General features: G+C 38.9%; 1 protein-coding gene across 1 annotated transcript; it reads right to left on the reverse strand.

Annotated features, from left to right (window-relative positions):
* Positions 1-11908: 11908 nt before the first annotated feature.
* LOC104242508 (uncharacterized) lies at positions 11909-12628 on the reverse strand. The gene is made up of 2 exons (XM_009797575.1): positions 12377-12628; positions 11909-12328 (listed from the first exon to the last, which is right to left on the reverse strand). Exons 1-2 carry the CDS (start codon positions 12626-12628, stop codon positions 11909-11911), a joined length of 672 nt encoding a protein of 223 aa, XP_009795877.1.
* Positions 12629-13172: the final 544 nt, after the last annotated feature.

Below are 13172 nucleotides of genomic sequence, written 5' to 3' on the forward strand. Positions count from 1 at the left end.
CAAATCAAGGTTAGACCCAACACTTACCTCACTCCGCAATCAATTCAAAGCTCTACCATTGACTTGTCTTTTGACCTCCAAACCAACAAAATCTAGCAAATTATTGACCAATGATTCAAAATAAGCTTTAGAAACTACCACGAATGAAAGAAATTCAATTTAGATCATTTTTGAAAAAAGTCAACAAAAGTCAACCCCAGGTCCGCTTGGCCAAAATCGAGATTCAAACCAAAACCCGATTAACCATTTACAGCCGAGTTGGGTTATGTAATTTGTTTCGTATTTCGACCTCAATTCGAGGTCTAAATTTCAAATTTACAAAAATCTCTAATTCTATCAAAATCCCTAATTTTTACTATGAAAATCCTAATTTTGATGTTGAAATCCTATGAAATGTAATGGGTAATTGAAAAGAAATAGGTTAAAGTCACTTATCAATGAATTTAGGAAGAAAATCTCTTGGAAAATTGCTTCTAGGGTGTTTAGGGTTGAGAAAATGTGAGAAATGACTTAAGTCCCGTTTTTTCACTCTTTTACCCAACTGTGGATGCCGCAATTGTAATATCTTGTTCGCGATTGTGAACATCGCAAATGCGAACTATGCTTCAGAAACCAAAAGTAGCAATTGCGACAAATTGATCGCAAATTCAAACTGCCCTCCTTTGCAAAAATGGCCAAATTCTTCACAAATATGAAGATGCCCAAACTCTACATAGCATCGAAATTGCAATGACAGATTCGCAAATGCGGACATAGGACACATCGCAAATTCGACTCTTTCCTCGTAAATACGAGAACTGATAAGTGTGGATTTTGACCACTTATTAATACCTTTTTACTTTTGTTTTAGTCCCAAAGTATTGATTTATGTTTCCAAAACTAATGAATGTGTGCAAATTGCAAGAATATTGGAAATTTAGGCTCTTATGAAGAAATCCAACTAAAAAGGAGTGTTCCGACTCACAAAGCGAGAAGCGGCACAACACACAAGAAGTGTTGTCCGCAGAGGTATTTCTGCGGCCGCAGAAGCAATTTGCAGACCGCAGAATTCCCTCTGCGGACGCAGAACCAGAGAAGAAGCCCAATAGGCTTTAAGCAGAAGTGCGAACCACACATGAATTATGCGGCCGCAGATCATGGTCTGCACTACCAAAAGTTCAACAAGTTCAGAGAATGTAAAAATGACCAAGATTAAAGCCTTGCCTGAAGTGCAAACCGCATAAGAATTGTGAGGCCGCTGAAACTGACTTGCAGCCATATACCAAATTATGCAACTGCAGAAACCAAGTCCCTGGAAGACTAAGCAATATGTAGATCGCACATGGAATTGTGCAGCCGCAGAACCTCCCTAGCGGCATTTTTGTCAGCAAATTTTGGGCCATTATAAATAGACGGAAATCATATTTTAGGTTAAGTTTGAAAGTTTTAAGCAACTCTAGCCGTTGTAATTTTATATTTTAGGAATTTGTGCTTATTTTGGGATTAAAACATCATACTTTATAATTTTCATCTTACATTATGAGTTTAATTAGTATTTCTCCTTTGTTTTTTTTCATTTTTTCTACTATGAGTAGCTAGATTTTTACCAGGATTGTGACCAACCCTAGTTTGTAAACTTTATATATATTTAATTTAATGCTTGTTTATGATTGGGTGTTGATTATTTAGCCTTGTTTATGCTTTAATTTTAGAATGAATGGTTGCAAACATTGATTCATGCCTTTTTGACTTGGTTTTTTATTGAGAAAGATGAACCTAGTCTAGGAAACTTGGCTAACAAGAAATTGGGCTAATTAAGGATTTGATTAGCCTAATTAAATGGTTTGAACTAGAGATAGGGAAAACTCGATTTGAGCTTATATCAACTATTTAGCTTGATACCCATTTGGGCTTGAGAAAGCCAAATTTGGACAAAATCACTCTATGACTGAGAGGTATTGAGTGGGTAACTTAGATTTGAGAGATATAATATACCCCGATCATCAAAAAAAGTGTTAACGTACTTAACCCATTAGGAGAACACCTAGGTGAAGGTCACATCCCTAGGATTTTTTACCATTTGGTAAAAACAACAAAAACAATTATTGGCTTTCTAGTTTCTTCTAATTAGTTTATAATTGTTAGTGTTAATTTAGAAGTAGAAAATAAAAATCCTTTGTTTGGAAGCGTAACTTAGTTATTTCATTGGCTCTCATAGAGTGTATACCCTAATACCCACATTCAACTCCCTGTGAAAATCGACCTTGATTCTTGTTGGATACTATTCTTCCAACGACCGTTTTCACTCACTATTGAGTGCGGATTGGACGTTGATTAATTTTTGGCGCCATTTCCAGGGAGTTAAAAATGGTGATAGAGTGTGTTTTCCTTTCATGTTACTAACTTGTTTAAGAAATTATAGGTACAAACATGGCGAACAATGATCTCGAAAATTTTCCTTTGGGGGAATTGGACGGCGAGGATGAACAAGTAGAGGAGGTACCTCAAGAGCCACAAGCCAATCGGAGAGGCCGGTTACCTCATGACAATGTGACCGCTCCCATCCCACCTCCACCACGAGCGGCTCCACACTGGGTATTACCTAACGAAGGTAATGCGAGTGCAATAGTCCCTTCCCATACTAGGGCGGCAACTTCCAAATCACCAATGTGATGCTCACTTTGCTTGAAAAACAGGGTTTCTTTACCAGTGCTCCAACTCAATATGCTTATAAATATTTGAAGGACTTTGTGGATACATGTTGGTGGAGCAAGCAAACTAATGTTTCCAAGGATACATTGAGGCTAAGGCTTTTTTCCTTCTCTCTACAGAGGAAAGCTTTAGATTGGTTGGAACGATTGCCAAACCATTCTATTCAAACTTGGGATGAGTTGGCGGAAAAAGTTCATTGCTAAGTTTTTCTCTCCCAGGAACATGGCAACACTTCGAGATGAGATCTTTGCATTCAAGCAAGATCCGAATGAAACACTACACGAGATATGGGAGCACTATAGAATAATGGTTAAGGAATGTCCCAACAATGATATGTCGAAAAATATGATTCAACAAACCTTCTATCGTGGGATTAACACAACCAAAAAATGTATAATGAATCAAGTAACCGATGGAAACTTTATGACTACACCTTATGCAGAGGCGTGTGCATTCTTAGACAAGATGATGGAAACATCACTGTCTTGGCAATCTGACGATCGCAAAATCAGTGTATAAAACTTAGGCTCGCTAGTCAAATATAGTATAGTATCAAATCATCTCCACATGGATTGGTTTAAACAATATTCTAATAAATCTTCAGCTTAATACTATCCAGGATAATAAACATATGAATTATGTTATTATCGACTACTAATAAAACTAAAATTATTGATTGTAAGAAACTAATGGCAATTTAATGACTAAATAGCAATGATTGAATATCAAGTGAGAAGTACGGGTTGTGACAAGATATGTGATCAACTATTATTCCGGGTAACTCTATGTTAAGTTCACTCTTAACTTCTATTGACTCCTTTGATTTTAACAGATGTTTAAGCTTAATTAGGGGTTCAAATTCTTCTTTCGAATGAATGAGAGTTCCCTTAATCAACCTAATAATAGGTCCTATGAACATATGCACAAATATAGGGAATGAATGATCTTTTGAAGAATGCCTCTTGACTATGCTTCTAAACTAGGTCTAAGCTTTTTAGATTACCTATGAGAGGCGTAAAATCAACCCAAACAATATGGCACAATGCAAATTGCATCAACATTTCTGTTTCAATTAAAGTAAAACCACAATTAGCCTTACAATTCAATTAATAACTCATTCAATGAGTTCGGGCAATTAACAAAGAGTAAAACCCAAAACAATAGTCAATTCACAACATCCATCAATAACCATAAACGGATAACTCCATAGTGGAGAAATTATTCATCACAAGAGTATTAGAAGAACAAGAAGACATTACAATTCCAAAAAATCCAACAAACTTCCGTTTTGTATGAATTGGATCAAGTATTTCTGTCTCCATTGTTTCCTTGCCTTCTTCTCTCCAAAAGTTGCTCAGAAATCCAAGATACCTTGTTTTTAGATGAGCTAGGCTTCATATAGGTCAAAAGAAGTCCCTCCAAAATTACAAAAATAGGCTTGGAAAAGTTTCCGGAACTGGACGTGCACAACCACATACCTGGAGGTGTGATAGCACATATGACCACGCACATCTGGCAGGTTCTGCTTTACATGCGTGCTGGAGGGGTCTCATGCACGGTCGCGCATCTGGGTGAACCTCCTGCTCAACTCAATTTCTCCCGTTGAGTGCACTATTGTCCGTTGATCCCCGAACACGATCCCAACTTAATCCTTGGTCTATTACTCAAACTTCAAAGCTCCAAATATATCTCGAATTAGCTCCACAACCTCATCATAACTCAGAATCGCTCTTACAAGGCATAAAACACACACTCAGTGCAAAATAATACCATTTAAAGCTCAAACACTAGTAAAGTACATCACATTAGAGTGCAATTAATGGCCAAAATATGCAATCATAGCCTACCATCAATGCCCCACACTTAAACCATTGCTCTTCCTCGAGCAATCAAACTACACTTCACCTAAAATTCGACCTTTTTCAACAACTCTCATGACTCATCACACCAAGACTCTTTAAAACAAATTAAGCACAATATCGTAACAATCTTAGCCTCAATATTTGACTCAAAAGCACCACACATTATTTATAACTCTCTCACTTACTTTAACATAGAGGTCAAGCATTACCTTCCCTTCGTGAATCCAGTGCCCTCACCCAAAAATAGAGAGTAGTTCTACACACAATAGACATTAAGAAAAATTAGGAACTCAAGATAGAAAGAATTCACTCACTCTCAGAAACAACATGCATATGCCATAAAAGATGTACCATAGGCTTTCCCTTAGTGTAATACTCTACTAATTGAGTTCATTCAGTCAAGAATCAAGTAGGACTTTAATTGGTTGTAATGTAAGCTGCGGGACGGGTAAGATACATTTAGATATAAGAGTGACTACACCTCCCTAAGTACTTTAATACATACACTTCAACATTCAAAACCCCACACTTATGTCAAACCATAACTCCATCTTAACACATATTAACTCCTTACTTCTTTAAGCACAATTATATCAAGATTCACCACATATCAATGAATATTTTCATAACGATACACATTTCTTTTCTTTTCTTTTTTTTCAAGCCAAATGGCTCTTACATTTTCAAAATATTTCACCTTTCTCCTTATTTTATTAACTCCACTACAAAGCCAAACTAACCAACACTACACTTCATCTTTTACAAGTTCATAGCTATTCAAGTGCTCACAAGAGGTGAAAAGGTTCAAATAGATGGTCAATTCAAACAAACGGGTAAGGCTTGTGTTGTGGTTGCCAAAGAATATGATTACATGCTCAAAGGGGTTAACTAAGATTCATAACAATTAGGCGGATAAACATATATCATTGGCTCAACAGAGAAACACCTATATCACTTCCAAAACTGAATAAAACTACTATTTTGCTTTGCACACACACGGGGCAATTTCTACACATCAAATTCAATGCACAGAATAACACAAAACCTCATACACACATGGCACATAACTTACTCAGGATCAGACTCATCAAGACACTCTAGTCAAAGCAGTTAAGCAAAGCTAAGATCATACAATTTAAGGTACTTATACACGAGTCAAAAAATGAGCCTAAGCGTTACACTAAAGCACTCACTATTCTCAAGGCATAATAGAGTCAAGAGATATTGTCTACCATTCAAATCATAGATCGAGGTTCCTACTCCTAACAGAAAATAAAAACCAACTACACGCGGTTCAATCAAAACCCTTGAAAAAGTATCGCAACACAAAGAAAAACCAATGGGGAATTTAATACACTACCTAACTAAAGAAACCCTTTTTATCTTTTTCTTTCGACTTTAACCCTCAAGAAACCCATCGAATGATATCCATAGTTGGGAAAAGTTGAACATTTTAAAAAATTTATGTTTTTTTTTTCAATATCTAACTACTACAACTAAGAAAAGCAAAACTAACACTACTATACATACAGTATACAAATATACCCCACCCGCACTTTAAATGGTGGCATGTCCCCATGACACACAATATAAATGCAAAAGTGAAGTAAAACTCATCTAAACGAGTCAGTCCGTGTCGGAGAAGGTGCCAGGGTCCATATGACAAGCTCAGCCAAGTGCACACAGCCATGCCATGATCTTCTTCTCAGATTTGGCATTATGTGTAGCAAGAGCGTCCACTCGAGCACCCAAATCAGTGACAGAAGTATGCATACCCGCCATTTCTTACTCTAAAGCGCTCATTCTCGTATCCCAGCCGCCGCCTGAAGGTTCCCCAACACCCTAGTCATACGGTGGAGAAACAATGACATCCTCATCGTGCACCTCATTGCCCACGGGACGTGCCCGCTTGACCACTTGTGGAGGCACTTGCAGTTTTTCTCTTCTTGGAGGGTGCCATAATACCTGTAACAAACCGCCAACTATCAGTTAATGAATCACTTGGCGAACCAAGAGAGGTTACTCAGACTTAGTTATAAAATTACATCCTCAATCTCATTGTGGCATCTATACAAACACTTAGCACGCACAACAGGTCCTAACCTCCCACAAAGTAATTTTAGCCCTAACTAGACTAATGATACACCCATTTCACTCCTAATATGGTCAGCCTACATAGTGAAACTCAACTTCCACCCCACAAGAAAAGAAGCATAAAAAAGAAAGAAGATAAAAACAAAAATTTGCTACAACACAAGCAAGATAAAATAAATTCAAAAACTAAGAGAAAACATCTAACTTACCTGAGGGGACTCTAGGGAAGAGAGCTCATGAGGATGGGTGAAGGGAGAAGAGTAGGGTGGTGGTGTGGTGTTGTTTTCTTATAGAGAGGAGATGAGAGAAGGGGGAGGGTGATTTAGGGTTTGTTAGTGTAGGGAAAGAAGAAAGGAAAATTTAAAATTGGGGGTTATGAGGGGGGAGTCCGAAATTAAAAGGAAAAAGGAAAACTTACCTGATGCACGGTCAGGTCATACCGTGTGTGGTCGCGCATGTTTGGCAGTGTACTGCTGAATATGAGTTGTCATGTATGTGGTCAACCTATAAGGTGTACGGCCATGCATGTTCCACCTCAACTGATGTTGCCTTTTGCGCGACCATATGCACGAGGTGCCCTTAGGTGCGTAGTCACGCACGGACACATCAAAATGGGCCTTTTAGACACCTCAGTTCCTACCTTATGCAACATGTACCTTCCCGCACCTACCACATCATAATATACACTAATTTCTATCTATTATATGCTATAAACAAAAGTGAAAAATCGAACTAAGAGAACAATTAGAAGTAGTTCTGGGTTATAGTCATCAGCTTGACTCAACCGGGCATCCTTAACTGATTTTAGTGCTCGAGGATTGCTGAGAAAATCCTCCAGAAAGATACGGTTTTAGCCTGTGCCCATTTACTTTGAAATTTTCCATTCTGTCCTGGCTCTGGATCGTAATTGCTCTATATGGTGATACATATTTCACCACATACGGTACCGTCCATCTAGACTTAAATTTTCTGAGGAACCATCTGAGTCTACTATTGTACAATAAGACTTTGTCTCATTCATCAAACTCCTTTGGCTTAATCATGCGATCATGCCACCTTTTAGTCTTTTCCTTGAAAATTCGCTCATTTTCATACGCATCCAGTCTAAACTCCTCTAATGCATTCATCTGAGCCAACATGTATTCACCTGCAAAACTAAGATCAATATTAAGCATCTTAATTGCCCAATAAGCTTTGTGTTCTATCTCAATAGGTAGGTGACTGATAAGTAGGAATTTTGACTACTTATTTGCACTCTTTTACTTTCATTTTAGCTCAAAATTGCTTAAAGTTATTCCAGAAAACTAATGAAATGTGTTTTCTTGCAGGAGTGTTGGAATATGAGCCAAAGAAATGAAAATCAACTCAAGAAAGAGTAATTTTGGACAAGGACCAAAACAAGGCTAAAAAAGCACAATGTGGACCGCACAATATTGAGTGTGGCCGCAAAACATAAGGAAGCCTCTGACATAATTCCCATACAAAATGTGGACCGCACAATTCTAGTGCAGCCGCAGAAGATGAAGTTCAGAGAGTTGTATTTGTCGGCCATGAAGAAATGCGGACCGCACCATAATTATGCGGATGCAGGATGTCAAGTGTGGCCGCACTCATAATTGCACGGTCCAAAGAAGAGGAGAATGAGAGAGCCATGTTTTTGGAAGATTGAATATGTACGAACCACACTATTATTGTGCGGCCGCAGGAGGCCAAAATGCAGCCACACTCATATATGTGCGGTCCGCATACTGAAGGCCAGCTCCACTCGAAGTCCAAGTGTGCGGATTGCATACATTCTTGGTGGCCGCACAACCTCTGCAGGGGCAATTTCGTCAGATATTTTCAGCTTAGTATAAATAGAACTTTTTGTCATTTTTAGATCAAGTCTTGTAAGTTGGGAGCACCAGAGCCGTTTTATTTACTGTATTGGATAACATTGTACTAGATTAGCATTTTAACATTAGATTTTCTTCTCTTAATCATCTATTATGGATTTTATCTTAATTTCTTCTTTATTTTCTATATTTTCCATGCGTAGCTAAATCTCTAGTTAGGATTGTGACCCAACCCTAGTGTGGGTACTCAATGGATGTTTGATTTAGGGCTTGTTTGTGATTGGGTTAGTGATATTTAGCCTAGTTCTTGCTTAAAATTAAGAATTAATGGTTGCAAATATTGATTCATGCCTAATTGACTTAGTCTCTACTTGAGAAAGAGAGACTAAGTCTAGGAAAACATGGCTAACAAGGAATTGGGGTGAACTCAAGAAATTGATAGCCCCAATTAAAGGATTGAATCTAGAGATAGTAAGACCCGACTTGAGCATTTATCACTTATTTTGTGCAATACCCATTTGGACTTGAGAAAGTCAAATTGGGCAAAATCACTCTAACTACCAAGAGGTATTGAGTGGGTAATTGGGTGTGATTGATATATTACAATCCTAACCAATCAAACTTGCCCTAGAGTTTACAACCCGTTAGGTAACCACCTAGGTGGAAGTCATGACCCTATACCTTTTTATCAACTTGAAAAACAACAACACCAAAAATATTATCTCTTAGCTTTTCATTTGCAAACTTTAGCATAATCATTAGAAGTAGAAAGAAACAACCAAATATGTGAAAGTGCAATCTTGGGCACATCATACACCTAGTCTAGATATATACCTAATCCCATATCTAACTCCCTAAGGATTTGACCCCGACTTGTGTTGGGTTTTTATTATTGCTTCGACCGCCTCACAACCTATATTTGTGGTGTGAGTTTGGGCGACATCAGTGACATGACTTTCGATACACTAATTTGAACAACAAAGTCCTTATGGTTGTTTTGAACGCAGTTCTGCATGCCCATAGAGCTTCCTCCAACTTTACAGACTAATCCTTACGAGAAGCACTAATCGTCTTTTCAAGAATTCGTTTACGTTCACGGTTAGCCACTTCAACTTGCCCACTTTGAGCATGGTACGGGGCTCCTATTTTGTGTGTGACCCTATACTTGGACAACAGTGCAGCAAATTGCTTGTTCACAAAGTGTGACCCGTTGTCACTGACTAATCACTCAAGGCATCCCAAAGCGGGTAAAGATGTTCTTTCGTAATAACTAACACAGCACCCGAGCAGCATTGGACCTAGTAGGGATTTCTTTGACATACTTATAGACGTAGTCAATGGCTACTAGGACATACTCATAAGAATGTGACGATAGGAACGGACCCATGAAGTCGATGCCCCAAACGTCAAAAATTTCACATACCAGAATGGAGTTGAGAGGTATTTCGTACCTCTTACTAATATTACCTGCCCTTTGACACTTGTCATATGCAACTACATATGTTTGTGTGTCTTTATACAAAGTAGGCAAAAGGAACCGGCTTCCTCGACCTTTGCTGCAATGCGATTTCCACCATAGTGTCCTCCAGCTGCTCCATTATGGCAGTGAGACAGAATGCTCACCATCTCTCCACCAGGTACACATCTGCGAAGCACACCATCTACACACAACTTAAACAAGAAAGGCTTATTTTAAAAATAACATTTTACCTCACTTTGTAGCTTTTTTTCTGATCAGAGGTCAAGTCGTGTGGCAGCCACCCACTAGCCAAGAAGTTGGCTATGTCGGGGAACCATGGTGGTCTATCAGAAATTGTTGCAGTGGAAAAAATCTGCTTACTCTGGGAACACTACACGAATGTCCACCGCTTCAATAGGTGGTTTCTCCAATCGCGACAGGTGGTCAGCCACTTGATTTTTTGTGCCTTTCCTGTCCTTGATTTCAAGATCAAATTCTTGCAGCAACAAGACCTACCGCATCAGACGCGGTTTGGACTCGTGCTGAGTAATCAGTATGTACTATTACCTTACTTCCCACCAAATAGGATCTAAACTTGTCGAAAGCAAAGACTATTGCAAAGAACTCCTTCTTTGTGGTAGCATAGTTCACCTGGGAATCATTCAAGGTCCGACTTACATAGTAAATTGGTCGGAACAGTTTATCTCTCCTCTGCCCCACCACTGCTCCTACTACCACATCACTGGCATCACACATTATCTCAAAAAGCTCACTCCAGTTAGGAGTCACCATTATGGGCACTCACTAGCTTTTCCTTGATCAGTTTGAATCCTTTGAAACACTCCACATCGAATACAAATTTCACATCTTTGGTAAGTAATGCAGTTAAGGGCTTGGTAATGCTGGAAAAATTCTTAATGAACCTTTTATAGAAAGCGGCATGCCCCAAAAAACTTCTTATGCTCTTCACTGTAGTCGGTGGTAGGAGCTTGGCTATCATATCTACTTTAGCTCGGTCGACCTCAATACCTTCAGCTATGACTTTATGGCCTAGGACTATCCCCTCCTTAACCATGAATGACACTTTTCCCAGTTGACTAACAGGTGAGTCCTCACATCGTTTCAGAACAAGTTCGAGGTTCCTCAAGCAATCTTCAAACTCATCTCCAAATAGAGTAAAGTCATCCATGAACACCTCCACACACTTCCCATTAAAATATGAAAATATTGACATCATGCATCTCTGGAAAGTAGCTGGTGCGTTGCATAGTTCGAAAGGCATTCTTCGATTTGCAAAGATTCTGGACAGGCATGTAAAGGTGGTTTTCCCAACATCCTCATGAGCAATGGGTATTTGATTGTACTATGAATAACCATCTAAGAAGCAATAACATCCACACCCTGCCACCTTCTCCAACACCTAGTCAATGAAAGGAAGAGAGAAGTGATCCTTCCTTGTTGCATTATTTAATCTCCGATAATCTATGCACATCCTCCACCCAGTAACTGTTTTGGTAGGAATTAGCTCGTTGTCCTCATTTTTTACCACTGCCATGCCCCCTTTTTTCGTCACAACCTATATGGGGCTAATCCATTGGTTGTCAGAGATAGAATATTATGCTTGCGTCTAGCAATTGGAGTATCTCTTTTTGCACCACCTCATCAAGATTTTTGTTCAATTTGCACTGGGGTTGCACCACTAGTTTACTCTCTTCTTCTAACAGGATCTTGTGCATGCAGATTGTGGGGCTGATCCCCTGAATATCGGCTATACTCCAACCGATTACTTTTTTATACTTCCATTGTAACTCCACAAGCATGTGTTCTTGTTCACTGGTCAAATCAGCAGCAACAATCACGAGAAAATTTTTAGTCTCCAAAAAAACATATTTCAAATGTGTCGGGAGAACTTTCAATTCCAGCTTCGGCTTGCTCTTTTCTTTCTCGAATTCTTCTTTGTCTACCACCTAGTTCTCATCTTCCAGTTCCTCAACTTCCTTCTTGATCTCAGGATCTTCATACTCTATTGTGCTTGATTGACTAATGCATCTTTCTAGTGAATCACCTACCAGCTTATCCAGCTTGTATTGTTCACCTAATGCTCCCACTATATCTAGTTCGAGACAAGCATAGGCAGATGCGTCATCACATGAGTGTTTCATCATTTTCTTCATTTGAAGTACCACTTTCTCATTTCCTACTCGTAGCATGAGTTGCCCCTCATATATATCAAGAATAGCCCGACCAGTGTAAAGGAATGGTCTCCCCAAGATTAGAGGTACCTCCTTATTCACTTGCATATCTACCACAATGAAGTCTACTAGGAAAACAAATTTGTCTACCCTTACCAGAATGTCCTCAATTATGCTATCTGGTATGATCGTGGTCTGATCAGCCAGTTACAAGGATATCAGTATAGATTTGATCACTCCTACCTCTCCTTCCAATTTCTTGAACACCCATAATGGCATCAAGTTAATGGATGCACCTGAATCGCATAAAGCTTTGTCAAAATATTTGCTACCCAACGAGCAGGGTATGGTGAAACTGTCAGGATCTCCACACTTCTTAGGAATTTTACTCCATAGAATGGCACCGCAGTGGGCATTGAGTTTGAACACTTTTATTTCCTCGAGCTTCCTTTTGCTTGAAAAGATTTCCTTCAGAAATTTTGCATAGGCCGACATTTGTGTGAGCACTTCTACGAGGGATGTTCACATACATCTGTTTTAGCATCTCCAAGAATTTCCCAAAGCATTTGTCTAATTTCTCCCGCTTCATCTTTTGAGGAAAAGGTAACAATTGCATGTGCTTGCTTTTCTCAATTGCGTTGTTCACCTTCTACTTATCAGCCTCCTTGCTGCTAACATTCTCCTTGGGTAGAGATTCTCCAATTTTCTGTTCTTCAGCTATCTTGGTTGAGTTGATTTCCTTCTCATCCCTTGGTTTTGACTTGGGCTCTGCTAATGTTTTTCCAATCCTGAGAGACACAACTTTGATTGTCTCTTTTGGATTCTTGTCAGTATTTGCCGACAAAGTCCCCGGCACCCTTTCTAATAACAATATTGCAAGCTGTACCAATTCTCTTTCCATATTCCGGATGGTTGTGCCTTGATCCTTGATAGCAGTCCCTTGAGTCTCAAGTTTCTCATCGTATTTATTTATAAATACCTTTATTAGGTCTTATAAACTTGAGTTGTTGGGTTGTGGAGGTTGGTATGGTTGCCTCTG

Source organism: Nicotiana sylvestris, chromosome 1 (genome assembly GCF_000393655.2).
Source record: "Nicotiana sylvestris chromosome 1, ASM39365v2, whole genome shotgun sequence".
Classification (NCBI taxonomy): Eukaryota; Viridiplantae; Streptophyta; class Magnoliopsida; order Solanales; family Solanaceae; genus Nicotiana; species Nicotiana sylvestris.

Excerpts from the sequence above, each read along its gene's own strand:
- LOC104242508 (XM_009797575.1), bottom strand. The coding sequence starts at position 12,628 with ATGTCGGCCTATGCAAAATTTCTGAAGGAAATCTTTTCAAGCAAAAGG. Across the intron at positions 12,329-12,376 it reads TCAAGAAATTGGAAGGAGAG|ACCACGATCATACCAGATAG; the intron begins GTAGGAGTGATC and ends CTGGCTGATCAG.